Source organism: Palaemon carinicauda, chromosome 22 (genome assembly GCF_036898095.1).
Source record: "Palaemon carinicauda isolate YSFRI2023 chromosome 22, ASM3689809v2, whole genome shotgun sequence".
Lineage (NCBI taxonomy): Eukaryota > Metazoa > Arthropoda > Malacostraca > Decapoda > Palaemonidae > Palaemon > Palaemon carinicauda.
The window spans coordinates 118,600,021-118,616,257 of record NC_090746.1 but is presented as its reverse complement, the minus strand read 5'-3'; the positions used below and the strand labels follow the sequence as shown (position 1 = coordinate 118,616,257).

The following is a 16,237-nucleotide window of genomic DNA, read 5'->3' as shown; positions in this document are numbered from 1 at the left end:
AAGTAAAGTGCTACACAAGATCCAATTAAAAAAAAGATTATTGGGACAAATGTACACAAAACATTTTGCTATACAATCAGTAAGTATTCAGAACAAGGACAATACAGTGTGCTATGCTAATGTTTACCTGTATAAAGTGTAGACATAAATTCTATATTTCATCTATGAAGAAATTTAACAATCACAATGTGTCTATTAATGATCAGCGTGGAAACAATTACAAAGTCCAATGAAACCATCAGGTGCCGGGTGAAAGATTTAATGCACGAAGGGGGAGTGATCACAAGGACTATAGCGTAAGGGAACCTGCCAAAGAGTGTATCTATGACATTGCAATAGTCTATCTGTGCGTAAAATGAATAGCACAGAAAGCAAAGAAAATATACAGAACAGAGGCTTGACTCATTTTAAGAAATCCTCCGAAATGCAACCTTGGTGTGCTTATCAGGAAAGCAGTTAAAGCAACCAAATGCATTCTTTGGTTCTTAAGAGGTATGTTTGTTGCACAGCTGTTGGGAACTGCTTCTCATACTTACTTTTACACTTCATCCTATTTTATGAAGAAGTCTGGTTCTAGGGATGGTATAAAAATGTGTTACATAGAGACAATGTGGTAAAAGACTCCATTCACATGGTCATGTCCTTAATTAATACTCTCTACTTCAAACAAGTAAGGCACAAAAATTTTGTTAGTATGGGATAAGATTTTCTTCATTGGAGCAATAAAATTATTAATCTTATTAGTTAAAACTACATTATTCCTAATGTAATTGCAACTACGAAAAATAAAATAGGTTTAATGGCTCATCTACTTTTAGCAAACTGCACACATGAATCATGTGATGAACCAAGTTACATAAAACAGCCAATCATTTGAACATGCTTCTTAGGTGAAGGTAGTGAGGAGAAGCAGCTTATGCCTGTGTCCAGTAACTAACGGAAAAGTATGATCCTCCGATTGGCTGGAATCTCTGTAATCTCGGCACTTCACCAACAAGGACACAGTTTGATGTCTTAGAAAATCCAAGATTATTAAAGTTATTCAAAATCAGGTGTAGCATTATCTATCAATGGCTTCCCTACACACCTCAACCTCACTTTAAAGATTGTCATCAAGGCTGTTGGAAGAGTCTACCCTATCAATGAAGAGTCGTGTCCATTCACTATCAGAAGTGTCAGTGCGAGGCAATGGCTGCAAGAAAGAGATTATGCATCGAATATCAATGGTGCATGCAACATTGGGATGGATGTTCTATATCAAGTTGCTCCATCCCTTCCTTTTATCTAACCAAATTTTACTATGTATATTTCTAATAACTTTCCTCTTTTTCTTTGGAGGATACTTGAAGTCTTCTACAGGATCAAGACTCAATATCAGAGATTTCTACCCTTTCAAATAAAGTACACTAATTAAGTATGATACTGTAGAAAATAAATATGGACTCTGGTTGTTATTGGTGTCCTAAGACATCAAGTTCTTAGCGGTAATTGAAAATCAGTTGAATATCACAATGCCTATATCAGTGGAGCTGAATGGTTACATAAGATGAATTGATTTACATGTAAAATGGAGATTTTCTTGATTAAAAAAAACTGACTGAATCAAAAATATATATATCCATTCTCCAAAAAAACAATATATGAATTAATCCCAGATTAATTCACTTCCAAGTCCAAGCATTGCTCTCCATTCTGAGTAATATCTCTTTGGAAAGGTTACCATACAAATGCAAAGGTTTCAAAACATCAAATGCTACTACTTTACCGGGAATTTTATAAGAGTACAGTGCAATGCCAACAAAGTCTGCCAACCACATGAGATCTTAGGTTTTATCCACATACGAATGAGCGCTTAATATGACCTGTGACTTCTGTATTAATATGAAATTGTTTTGTAACAACAATTTTACAAATATGTTCAATTCAACTGATATGAGGAATCAATCAATATATGATAATGTAATGATATACACTATGTTTTCTTCATTGTATTATTGCATTTGTGATCATTTAGTCTTCCCCAGTTTTTATAGTTATAGGTAAACGTACCCTCTGTTAACTGCATTAGCAATCATTGATTATCATTACATACAATATAAGAACCCACTTCTCCATACTTGTCAAACTTCAGTAATTCCCCTCAAATATTTAGTGTGAGTTTATGAACTATGATTAACAAAAAATTATGCATCAGCATACTATACATGAGATTTTTCCTCATTCTGTTTACCAACTAATATATTAATTCATCTTTAGGTATGTGACAGTCATTATGTATGTAAAGTATTTTCATTCCTGTCTACAAGTAGATTATCTAAGGGTACAAAAGACATTTTGCTATTTTCTGAAGTTTAGCAGTCACTGTTATGCTATTACTTTATTTGGTGTAGTCTGATTTTCCTTGGTACACTATCAATTGTGCCACAAAATGGAAGACATCATGTTTAGGAAACTAAACACTGATTAACAAATATTGTTAGTCTCCAAAATCTTCATGTTATTACCAGTAGAACTGAAAATTTTATTCTGCAAGATTTGTTTGCAGAGAATCAATGCTTATATATACAAGAGATGCAACTTTGAATGGAGAAAAGTGCTTTTTCCATAAACTGGCTCATTCATCAGAATTTCTCATTTCTATCCTTAAGGGATTAAGTATTATGAAAAATTATTACACACGTAAATCTTGTTAAAATAAACATTGCAGTAATTGAATAGTTAAAGCTACGCCTATTCAGCCTGAATAATTTCATAATCTTTGAACTTGATGATTCATCAAAGAACAGTTGACAAAATATTTGGCAAACGGCTCCTCCTCACGCTCCACCAAAAATAATGTTCCTCACTGTGCTGAAAAAAGTTGACCTCACTCGAAAGTTTCAGAACTAATATGTTCATGTTTTCTTTGATTTGAAACAAAAGTGCTATGATTTAAACAACATGGATGATAGGTGAATGTGCTCACAGCATACTAACACTTAAAAAGTCTTCATTTTCTCAGATATGAATGACAATGACAAGCCCTTAAACATTCCAAAATGTTAAAGCAAATACTGAAAAGCTGTAAAAGCTGAGAGGATAAATGATAATGATGACTGTAAATTACTGCTGCTCCCTTGAAGCAGCACAACAGTGAACTCCACCAAAGATTACCTTTATAAAATATATCATAATGTATCTGCAAGTCCTTTGAGGAAGAAATCTATTTCAAAGAGGGTGTCACTAAATCAAACGAGCTACCATACATTACATACTCTGCTGTGGCCTGTATGTATTTAAATCAAAACACACACACACTCATTACAAAATACATGATACCATAACATTAGCTTTCATTTATGCACAATCAGGATAAGAATAAAGGGAACAAATATTGTAAAAAGTCAACAGCTTCACTCAAGTTTTGAATAGCGAAGATCTTCGCTTTATCTCGGTCAACTCACCTCTTCTCCCTTGATCATGCCGGTTGTTGAAATAGTGGTTTCCACTCTCTTGATGGAAGCTTCATGAATATTGGAATCAAATCGGATGCATTGCCAACGTCTCATGAAGTAAACGATGGGGATTGGAAGAAATCCACTCAAGAGCAACAGCAAGCACACAAACATAGCCCATCCAGGATATGGTTCTTTGACAGAAAAACCCTGTAAAAAGATTTGAAAATCAACTTACAAAGAAATCATGAGTTAATTTTCATGATACAATCCAAAGTAGTTAACCTCATATTCTAGATTTCATATAAATAACCAATTACAATTAATTTTTTATGTTTGAAATGTCAATTTACCATTATTTTTTCTATATCAATTACAGGACAGTTTTTCTTAGTTATGAATTTTCTGGTTTTAGCATAAATAGGTAAAAAATACCAGCTTTAAATGGTTACGAATTTTTTGTTTTTAATATTAATAGGAAATATACCTCTTAACAATCTATCCTTCCTGGATTTTCCATAGGGCAATGAATACCTAACAGCCTAAAACCAAAATTAAGTCATACTTCTGGCTAAGTAATTTCTTGTCATGTTGTATTTAATTACAAATAACACTTTGTTAAGAAATCATAAGAAAATCAAATCAATTGCAAATTCAATTTTTCCTACTCTAAATATTTCACAAATTTATTTGCACAAAAATAAAAAAGTTGAATTAATGAATACATTGTATTAGTGATGACATGGGGTTGGCTTATGGGGGTTTGTAAGGTGTCTTGGCATAATTTGGAAAGGTTTAGTTATGTTAAGTGGCAAATATTGGAACAAATTTACCAGTAACCTGAGACATGACTGCATTTACATACAAACAGGATATTTGTTAAACATTGTGTGACCAAGAGCAAAGCTAAATTACGATATATGCTTAATTAAATTTAGGTCTGCATAAATAATTCAACGTTTTTGTTTTGCCTCACATTCTGTGGCCTCAGTGTACAGATGAATGTATATACTAAATTTGGAACATTTAAACCTGTTTAAAAGTTTTAACATTCTAGATGTGGAAACTTTAGTTTTAAGATGATTATCAAAATTAGGATTTTACCTAATTTCATCAATTGCAAGTGACACTTGGGACATCTTAAGAGATATGAAGACACAATTTCAAAATGAAGACATACTATAGTCCATTTCTTTTAGCGATGCATATTTGCACCGACTCGCGGCGGTGCCCTTTTAGCTCGGAAAAGTTTCCTGATCGCTGATTGGTTAGAATTATCTTGTCCAACCAATCAGCGATCTGGAAACTTTTCCGAGCTAAAAGGGCACCGCTGCGAGTCGGTGCAAATATGCATCGCTAAAAGAAATGGACTATAGTCAATTATTCAAAAAGCTCGCTCAACTTAATTTCATTTGCATTTTCCATTTTCTGCATATATACATATAAAATTATACTTACTTGCTCAGCTTTCCAAGCTGGATACTCAGGAGGATTAGTAATCCTATGGTATATGGAGGCAACAACAATGACAGCTATGGTGAGGGGGGAAATGAAACGCCAGGTGGCTTGCCAGTACAGGCCTGGTCTGATGCCAATCATTTTTTCAATATCGTCTGTGAATTTTTTGTGCCCGTAGACATAGGCTACTACGATGCTCTCGAAGAAGGCGATGATGATCAGGCCCATGGAGCCAGCAAAGGCGTCAAACATACCCAGCCAGTACTCTCCAGCTCCAGTACAGAAGATCAAGCCTATCAATAATGATGACAAGCATACACCTCCTGAAAGACAAAGGTTTATTGGCAATTAGTTCTATGTACTGTACCTATAAATCATGTTAAAATAATAATGATGATGGTAATAATAGTAAATATTTCACAAGTCATGAAAGCTGGATTCCAAAGACAAAGGTTCTCCAAGCTGGCAAGACCAAAATTAAAGGCTTGTTCAGCATAAAGATCTACAAGAATAGACCCTTTAAATTTTGACATACCTACTCTTGGTAAGGGGCACGTAAAATATGACAAAAATACTCAAAATACAGAATTCCACATTATTTAAATCAATAGTATGAAAAATAGATCAAACCACAAAGTAGGAGGCAATGATGTGCAAGACATAAATATGAGGACACAGAAGAATATGTTGGATGTAGCTGAAGTTAAAAGGTCTAAATGGACATAGAGAGCTTTAGGATGATCTGCTTTAGAACAATTCATGAGAAAAAAATAAACTTGATAAACTCCTTTTGCAGGTAAAGAATTTTTCATTTTTATCACTAAAGAATCAAATGGGTCTCAGTAGCATATACTGTAATAGGACACTTTCATTTAAGGTCCTGATCAAAATAATAACAAAAAACCTTTTTAATATTGTCTTAAATGAACTTTAATTCCCAAAACAAAATCTATAAGATAAGCATAATGACTTAAAATCATATATTAATACACAAAATTTGTTTTTCACATCCCTTCCTCTCAAATGTATAACAATACGATCCCTACTTGCATCCGACTCTATATTACGCACCAGTCAAGACTTCCTTTCGAACTCTGGCGAAAATCTTCATGTCAAAGAGATTTGTAATGACGCCTTCCATCGTACCGAACTGCGAGCCAAGACCCAGAGCTAACAACATCATGAAGAAGGCCACCGACCAAAAGTTACTTCCTGGAAGCTCAACAATAGCTTGTGTGAAGACGATGAATGCCAAGCCAGTACCTTCTGCAGCCTGCAATAAACAGAGTAGATAGGCTAATATTCAAGAAGAATATAGACAGACTTTTTTACACCAAGAAAGAGGTTATTAATCTCACCACGGGTCCAAACCAGGCCCTTTTAATCATTTCATGTTTTAATCTTCAGTTACAGGGTGACACAGAATAAGAACACATGTTGGCAAATAATTTGCTAGAAAACTACAAAAGAATAAATGGGTAAAAAATGGAGCTTACGTTCATATAGCTTTACTCTCAAAGTTTGGCTTCTATCAACGTTTAACAACAAAATATGTTTAAATAATTACGAAGCTGACCAAAATTATGAAGTATGGCAATTAAAACATACGGAGGTGTATAACTTGAGTGTGATGAACTAGCAGCTCAAGCATATTAAAAGTACAGTACTGTACAGTACAGTATTGTGTTCCATAAACTAAAATGGGAAAAGAGTTTAGCCAAAATTAGTACGAGATATATAAACTCTGACTCGTTTTACTTTAAATTTTCTCATATTATAAACACTTTCAAAACTGATTTTTCTGCAGTTTTTCTTCTCAATTACTCATCAAAACTGCATCAGGTGCAAATACCAAAATCAATATCCTATTTTCAACAATATAACAAACAAATTTTGCACCTATTACATTTCAAGTCATTGCACTGACTTCTTGCATGATTACATCATAAAGATTTAAAACCTAGTCTCATATTGAGAGGCTACTAACTGTATATATTGAGGAGGATTTAGAAATTATATTTATATCCTGAAATTACATGTCATCGTGACAATTTCACATCACTTATATATGAAGTGAGAAAAATTGCAATGCAACATATACTGTCCACACTTCAAGAATCTCATAACCATGTGTGACAGAAAAGTTAGAATATCATCAGGCCAAAATATTCACTATAAATATTCAACAAGATGGTCCAAACTACAATAAAATAGGAAGGTTCACCATTTGAGTAATTAATTACAAAGAAAATAAATATTTAAAGAAAACAAAGCAAGTGCAAATGGTGACAGTGCATGCCATGGTTCATCAGAAATTGGGTGTGTATTAAGGTTACTATTATCTAATGAGACAAAATTAATACTTTACCTGACTGAGCTCGCCTTGCACGCTGCAATTTTTTATATGATGGTGAGTTAAGTTCTCGTAGTGATCCTTGATGCTGGGTAGAATGTGGTACCACGTTTCTTCATAGTTTTCCGGGGTGACATTGACCTTCTGCGTGTGTTCGGGCAAGTGAAGGAGGATTTCTGAGAGCTTGGCGATGTTGCTGCCGAAGCAAAAGTAAACAATGTGTGCTTAAACATCATCATCATGTTGTTATAAAGGATGAGATCAAAATAAAATTGACATAAACTTCATCTTGAACCAAGTTAAAGTTCAATCTACACAAGACTTTGTGAGGTGTTGTACTATACTGTAGTGTAAAGGGAAAGATGAAGTAACAATATTAAATTTATTGGAAAAAGAAGGACTTCTTAAAAATATTAATGATGATTGCATTTTTTATATCATTTGAAAAAAATGTATCAATATTTAAGTAATTACGATCATACTTTTGTATCCTTATCCAAATATAATAAAATGCACAAGTCCAAAGTTTTAATCATTTGAAAAGGCAATTTTCATTGACATCTAACAACATTAGTCAATAGACAAGAATATTAAAGACAAATGTTCACAGTAAATGTGTAAAGGAAAAAAAGCTCCAATCTATATACAATTTTCTATGCTATAACCAGTTGTTATTTCACTATCAAGAGCTTATTGTTTAGATTAGTTATCCATTCGTAAACTTGTATTTATTACTGTAAAAAATATAAACGTAGAAGCCTACAAATAAAGTGAATTTGAAAAAATAATAGTGTTCAAAGAAAAATCTGCACAACTATTGCTAAAAATCTCATAGGTATCAAAAGCAAAAGCAGCACAGAAATAATGGCATGATTCTCTAATTACAGCTTCATCTTTCCTATAACATTATTTCTACATAAATCATCATTTATATACACTGTATATATATATATATATATGTATATATATATATGTATATGTATATGTATATGTATATATATATATATATATATACATATATATATATATATATATACATATATATATATATATATATATGTGTATATATATATATATATATATATACATATATATATATATATATATGTATATATATATAAATATACATATATATATATATATATATACATATATATATATATATATATATTTTAATGAGAAATAGAAACACCAACTTACTGGTCCACACATTTATCATAATTAGCCACGGCCTTGTAACCCAGCACTGCAAAGATATCAATGGTGGCGAAAGTAGCCGTGAAGACGGTGATACAACACATGAAGATGGCATCTCTCTTGCAGTTGTTCTTCATTGGATTGTATGACGCAAAGGCTATCAAGGAGCCGAAAGCCAGGCCCAGCGAATAAAACACCTGACATGCCGCGTCCATCCATACCGTCGGATTCAGCAGCTTGCTCATCTATTTTTGAAGATATCAAAGGTAAATAATTCATTTACTGGATTTTTTATGAAGTACAGTATTGTTTGTACAGTGGGCTTATATTTGATGCCTTCTGTGTATATGTATTATTACTTGCTAAGCTACAACCCTAGTTAGAAAATCTGGATGCTATAAGCCCATGGGCCCCAGCATGGAAAATAGCCCAGTGAGAAAAGGAACAAGGAAAAATAAAATATTTTAAGAACAGTAACAACATTAAAATAAATATTTCCTATATAAACAATAAAAACTTTAAAAAACAAGAGGAAGAGAAAGAAGATAGAATAGTGTGCCCGAGTGTATCCTCAAGCAAAACTCTAACCCAAGACAGTGGATGACCACGGAACAGAGGTTACATAATGATTGGTTTGGAAAGAGGAAAGTCACAACTGGGACTCGCAAATGTTTTGACGGAAAGAGAATTAAACAAACATTCTCACACGTATAAAATTCATTTGAATTGGAAATATACTCTGAAATGGCTTCATTTAAAGTTGTCGAGATTGAAATAACCGCTACGAAATTTAACTGTTAGAAGTATTCCAAGATTATCACTTGTAGCAGGAAAGACTGTAAAGGATACAAATTTGAAACGTGTTTTGAACAAATGTTGCAAGCCCTGCGAGTGAACAATAATCAGAAACAGGATGACACTGGCTCTAAGATGCATTTTACATGGAGATCTGCATATGTGGAGGAGGTGACATGAATTTCCAAAACCATCAACTCCATTACGGCCATCACAAACACTGCATCCTCTTCATTACTAACATCAACAGATTTTATTATTTATTGAACAAAAAAGAAGACAAACTACTTTCTAGAAAGTTATATAATCTTGAAATTGAAATGACAAGAACAGCATGATAACAGAATCCGTCCCTGAAGGTGGAGGAAAGTGCCTATAGAAGCAAAGCTTGCAAAAGGTGTTTGAACTTATGTATACGTAAGTCTTTGGATGATGTTTTACGTTATAATCATCGCTTTACGAAGATAGGAATTCTTCATTTCGACAATTTTAGTCCAAATTCGATGAAGCTCATGGGACATTGTTCATATCCAGACAACAGAACAATACTTGCGAAAAATCTAAAGGAAAGATATTAATCACTTTACGTTCATACCATCGAATTGCTGAACCCAAAGCCTTAAAAATGAATCTGAGCTTCTGTATGTTTTATAGGATTTATAATCGAATATCTTACAGAAATTAAGAGCCTGGACTTGAACTTAACAATCAGTTTTGGTACATGCTCAAAACCTAACACCAGAGTGTTACCGATAACCATTCAATAATGGGGGATAATCATTAATCAATAGATCTGATTTGATCATAATGGGGTCTCAAGTACTCTATCCAGCATTTTTTAAATATTTATCAAGGCTAAAACAGAGGAAAGTGAGTTGTTCAATATGTTTACTTCATTGCCAGTAAATTTTCAAAGTCATCAAATAATTTTCTTAAATTAGTAGGCAAAAAGATTCATGATTAATATACAGTACTGTGGAACAGCAAGATTCAGAACCGGTCTGGCTCCTTCAAACAAACACCCGTGATAAGAAAACCGGTGGCTACCATAGATCGTTTTTTTGGGCTCAAGCCATGACGTCCTGATGGAAGGTTCCTTCAGTAGCTTCCTAGGGTATATTTTATACCCTAGGAAGCTACTGAAGGAACCTTCCATCAAGACGTCATGGCTATCTCACCCAAAAATAGATTTTTCGCTTCGCTCAACAACCGTTATATAATTTTGGAAACATCTGCACTATCGTTGAGTATGTCTCAGACAACAACAACAATAATAATAAGATCATCATTATCATTGTTATCAAGATCAGTGATATTATAGGTCTGTAATTTTCATTTGACAAGAAACCCTTTTCTTTAGGTTATACACTTCTTTCATCATGAGAGCAAATGGATAGCTAGCTCATAATATGTCTATAAGTATAGAATTCCTATATAATTGAGCATGAATAATCTAAAATTACTTTAAGCTAGCTTTAAAGGTCATCAGGTAATCCTCAAAAAATGGTTTATTGTGATTTAAGGAATCCTATGGTTTGAGAAATGTTACTAATTTCACTTAGCTTTTGTCACATAGTTAAGCCACTCGAAAGTGAAATTTGTTAAGAAAAAAACAACACAACAAAAAACTGGGATGATAAATATCTATCTTCTTGGTAAGGGAAAAGGCCTTAAGACAGTCTGGTACCAAAAATGATAATTTCTGTCATCCTCAACAATATAAAAAAATATGGAAAAGAAGACAGAACTAGCAATGTCTGACAAAATGGCAAATGGCAAAGAAATACTCAAAGAAAAAAAGTTTAAGCAATAATTTTGCTAGATTTATATTAAAAAAACATATATTTATGTAATGTATGTATATTTAATTTCTTAACAAAATAAAAAAAGAAGACAGTTGATATTCCACTTACATCAGGCGTGAACATATGTTTCAAGCCTTCCATGGCTCCCTTCAGCGTTACGGCGCGTCCGAAGAAAATGACGAGGATGCAGTAAGGGAAGATAGCAGTGAAGTACACAACCTGGAAATGGAATTATTAATAATAGCAGCTCAAGAAAATACCTAACCTGGAAATAAGAGATAAACGAACCAACTGGGAATGCAAGAGGACGCCATAACGCAATGTGGAAATATGGACAATACTTGAAGCAGTATTTGACATAATTTGCAAATACTGGTAGGAACTAATTATAGCAATAAATTAAGGCAAGATATCAATGTTATTAATTACTTGATATCAAGTAGCAGGATGGATGCCAATCATTTATTTACATATAAAAATTGTCTAATTTTGCTTTACCTCTAACTAGAGATGGCCCATTCCTAAAGCCTCTTTAAAAATGAGGAGTTTCATCATCATCATCATTATTATTATTAGTAGTAGAAGAAGTAGTAGTAGTAGTAGTAGTAGTAGCAGTAGTAGTAGTAGTAGTAGTAGTACTATTATTATCCTTATTACTATCTTAGCTCCAATCCCAGTAGATAAAGCAAGATGTTATAAGCTCCTACAGGGAAAAATTACCCAGTGAGGAAAGAAAGCAGGGGAAATTAATAAACTACAAAAGAAGTAATGAATAACTTGAATATTTTAAGAAGAGTAACGACGTTGAAATAAATTTTTCATGCATAAACTATAAAAACTTGTAAAAACTAGAGGAAGAGAATAGGATAGAATAGTGTTAATATATAAACGATGTTATCTGTGCTTCAAGCAAATAGCCTCGAGAAATTGGTTATATACTTAGATGGATTACTACTCTAGAAAAAGTTCTCCTAAAATCAAAGATGTTTAAAATTTATTGCCTTATGACTCAAGAGAGCCAAGAGCCACATCAATTATAACAACTTAGGGAATATCGTGGTAGGAGACCCTCTTCTAGGCAGGTTGGGTTAAAAGTAATGGCTGCATCGGCAGAGTTTATTTTCTTATCCAATTTTTCTATTTTCCGGATGATTCTCTTCTCTAGAGCGCTGCAATCAGACAGCAGACTTGAAAAATTCATCAGCCAGGTGAATGACAAAATCGGGAAGACTTATCAATTATATTTGTCAGAATATGATTGAAAAGTCTTCCCGATTTTGTCATTCACCTGACTGATGAATTTTTCAAGTCTGCTGGCTGATTGCAGCGCTCTAGAGAAGAGAATTATCCGGAAAATAGAAAAATTGGATAAGAAAATAAACTCTGCCGATGCAGCCATAACTTAAGGAATAGATATTTGCTTGAGGCTCGAGGTGAGGGTGGCAGGTTCATCCTTGCCAAGATTCTTGGAAATGATGTGTCCTATGCAAGTGGCATTTTTAGATTTATTTTAGAAGCAGGTCTTCTGAAACCTATTTAACTTTTATGACATTCAACTTTTATGATTTTAATTGAATACTCTTATTTTTTATTTTATTTTATTTTTTTATTTTTTGTATACATAAATTAAATGTTACCGGCGTCAATGACCTTAGATGTCAGGATGCCTGAAAACTTTAAATCAATCAATCAATCTCATATCATAGCCAGTGCTCTCATTTTCAAGGAAATTACCTCAGATTGAGTAATTTTGGTTGATTTAAGGAAATTTCTAGAGTAATGGTACTTTCAAGGTAATTTTAAGGTATTTTTTTCACTAGGTAATCTTTTGATTATAGAGTAACATTGTGTATCTAAAATTTATCTTTCAGATTCTTCACAAAATATATATATATATATAGATATATATATATATATATATATATATATATATATATATATATATATAATTATATACTGTATATATATATATATATATATATATATATATATATATATATATATATATACATATATATAAACACACACACACATATATATATATATATATATATATATATATATATATATATATATATATATATATATATATCACCGCAAGCTTGAAAAAGCACCATTTCAGTTTTTTTCTCGACTGAACGTACCTTTCCTGACGACTGGATGCCCTTCATGATACAGAGCCAGACGAGAATCCAAGACAGCACCAAGCACAGGGCCATCCACCACTTGATTCCTCCCGTCTCGCTGATGGAAGGCGAGGCGTCGATGGTCTGCCTGTACCAGAAGTAAGCGGTCTCGCTGGAGAGCTCGCACTCCTCCACCGGCAGCGTCAGGTTTGTGTTGGGAATGGTCTCGTTCGGACACACTCCGAACGGCAAGGGAGACTGGAAGAGTAAGGAGCGGGATCAAATTCAGATTCCAAATATTTATTTACGTAATAATACATCAAAGAGATCATGTCAGCATGCTGGCAAACCCAGGGGTATCTTGCCCAATCTACAATGCAACTGAAGAGCGGGATGGTCTGTGGTCACTCAGAATTCAAGTTTTAGGATTATAAAAAGGGAGACTGGAAGAGAAAGGAGCAGGATCAAATTGATCTTGCCCAATCTACAATGCAACTGAAGAGCGGGATGGTCTGTGGTCACTCAGAATTCAAGTTTTAGGATTATAAAAAGGGACACTGGAAGAGAAAGGAGCGGGATCAAATTGATCTTGCCCAATCTACAATGCAACTGAAGAGTGGGAAGGTCTGTGGTCACTCAGAATTCAAGTTTTAGGATTATAAAAAGGGAGACTGGAAGAGAAAGGAGCAGAATCAAAGTCAAATTCAAAATATTTATTTACGGTAATAATGCATCAAAGGGATCATGTCAGCATGCTGGCAAACCCAGGTTGCCCAATCTACAATGCAACTGAAGAGTGGGATGGTCTGTGGTCATTCAGAATTCAAGTTTTAGGATTATAAAAAGGGAGACTGGAAGAGTAAGGAGCGGGATCAAATTCAATTTCAAAATATTTATTTACGTTGATACATCAAAGGGATCATGTCAGCATGCTGGCAAACCCAGGTTGCCCAATCTACAATGCAACTGAAGAGCGGGATGGTCTGTGGTCTGTGGTCATTCAGAATTCAAGTTTTAGGATTATAAAAAGGGAGACTGGAAGAGAAAGGAGCGGGATCAAATTCAAATTCCAAATATTTATTTACGGTAATAATACATCAAAGGGATCATGTCAGCGTGCTGGCAAACCCGGGGGTATCTTGCCAATCTACTTCCATTACTAGATAAGAGACTGCCTATAAACTACTCCCATTACTAGCCAAAATGGCTGGCTATAAACTACTTTTATTACAAGATAAAGAAGATGGAATTCATGAAATAAAAACAAATACAGCAATAATTGTAGCCCCCCTCAAACAACAAAAATATTCTAGCAAAGAAACTTAGAATTGAATAATAACAAAACAATCTAATAAATGATAAACTAATGGATGAAATAAGTCATAAAATACATCTAAAATAGGATAAGTACACAAAATACCAGAATTAAATGGAGATTCATTGATAGATTGATTTGAAGGGCAAGAAATGTGCTATTATTCACCTTGAATGAATTGAAGAGGTAATAAAAACACCAAGCTATGATGACATTGTAGTATAGACCGACGAGGTACGACACGATGGTCGAAGCCACGCCCAGACCGGACCACCAGGGGGAGATCATGGTCCAAACGCCCAGGGAACCCTGGCGGAGGCGCTGCCCGATGCCCAGCTCCAGCAGGAACAAGGGCGCGCCCTCCAGGACCATCATGATGAGGTAGGGGATCAGAAACGCCCCTGAAAAAAAGGAAAAACAAAGGGTTATGAGTGAGAACTTGTTGTTTCGTAAAATGGAAGTTATTACAATTATTCTTATCATTAAAATTATTATCATCATCATCATTATTATTATTATTATTATTATTATTATTATTATTATTATTATTATTATTATTGTTGTTGTTGTTGTTGTTGTTGTTGTTATCAAGATTATTATTATTATCATTATTATTATTACTACCAAAAGTATCATTATTATTATTATTATTATTATTATTATTATTGCTACTACTACTAGTTTCATCATCATCATCATTATTATTATTATTATCATTATTATTATTATTATTATTATTATTATTATTATTATTATTATTATTATTATTATTATTATTATTATTGGTGATGTTATTTTTTGTTAATTCAATTATCATCTTTATCAATGTAGCCTGCTGGAAACCCTTTATAAGTTACAAGATTTGATGAAAAAATACAGTATATGTTGCTGCTATCTGACATATAGCTTAAGCCCTCCTATGCTAAAAAGCCAATAGCTTAGACCTAGACATCACCATGATCATCATCATCATCATCATCATCACCATCATCATATTATCACTATGCGAGATACGTTGTTATTGTAGAATCTGCAAATAATAGCTGTAGGTGAATATGCCTGACCTGATTAATAGTCCTCCGTTCGAAAAGTAAAATAAAAGAAAGGTTGAATTAATTACATTTATAATAGCGAAGATAACTCACTATCTCGCTTATTTACCTTCAAGTAACGTTGTCTATTTCCATCTATCAGTTGCATTCATTGAATGAATACCAACTCTCCATGCAGTGGTATTTTTAGAAATAGTGTTAATCAAAATGACATTCTTTGGTTGACTCAACATTCAGCAAAATTGATATTGAAGGGATCAAGAAATGGCATTCTGAAACAATTTTGTCATGGTGACTTTCATATATTAAAGCATTGCACGTAAATATATTTAAAATTATATAGATCCCGTTTCGTGAAATGGTAAAAGGATAGTGACGAATCATAAGGGATTAAAAAAAAATTGCATACTGGAATACTTTTTTTTTTGGGGGGGGGGACTGTCATACATAAAAGCATTGCACCTAAATATATCTAAAATTATATAGATACTGTTTCGTGAAATGGTAAAAGGATAGTGACGAACCAAAAGGGATTAAGAAATCGTTTACAGAAATCTAAATTGTTTTCTTGGCGACTGTCATACATAAAAGCATTGCTCCTGGATTCATCTGAAATTATTACAGGTACTGTTTCGTGAAATGGTAAAAGGATAGAGACGAACCATATTATTATTATTATTATTATTATTATTATTATTATTA

At 33.3% G+C, this 16,237-nt stretch overlaps 1 protein-coding gene across 4 annotated transcripts in view; it reads right to left on the bottom strand.

Moving 5' to 3' along the window:
* Positions 1–16,237, bottom strand: part of LOC137616722 (sodium- and chloride-dependent transporter XTRP3A) — a 190,956-nt gene that overhangs the window by 26,290 nt on the left and 148,429 nt on the right. For 3 of the 4 annotated variants that reach the window (XM_068346723.1, XM_068346726.1, XM_068346724.1), the window contains exons 2-9: positions 14,652–14,884; positions 13,187–13,426; positions 11,151–11,261; positions 8,446–8,687; positions 7,261–7,441; positions 5,964–6,165; positions 4,893–5,215; positions 3,444–3,644 (exon numbers count right to left, since the gene is read on the bottom strand). In XM_068346723.1, coding sequence (XP_068202824.1) covers positions 3,444–3,644; positions 4,893–5,215; positions 5,964–6,165; positions 7,261–7,441; positions 8,446–8,687; positions 11,151–11,261; positions 13,187–13,426; positions 14,652–14,884 — 1,733 coding nt within the window. Of the gene's footprint in view, positions 1–1,087; positions 1,193–3,443; positions 3,645–4,892; positions 5,216–5,963; positions 6,166–7,260; positions 7,442–8,445; positions 8,688–11,150; positions 11,262–13,186; positions 13,427–14,651; positions 14,885–16,237 lie in introns of all 4 variants that reach the window. The other variant, XM_068346725.1, reaches the window with a different exon arrangement.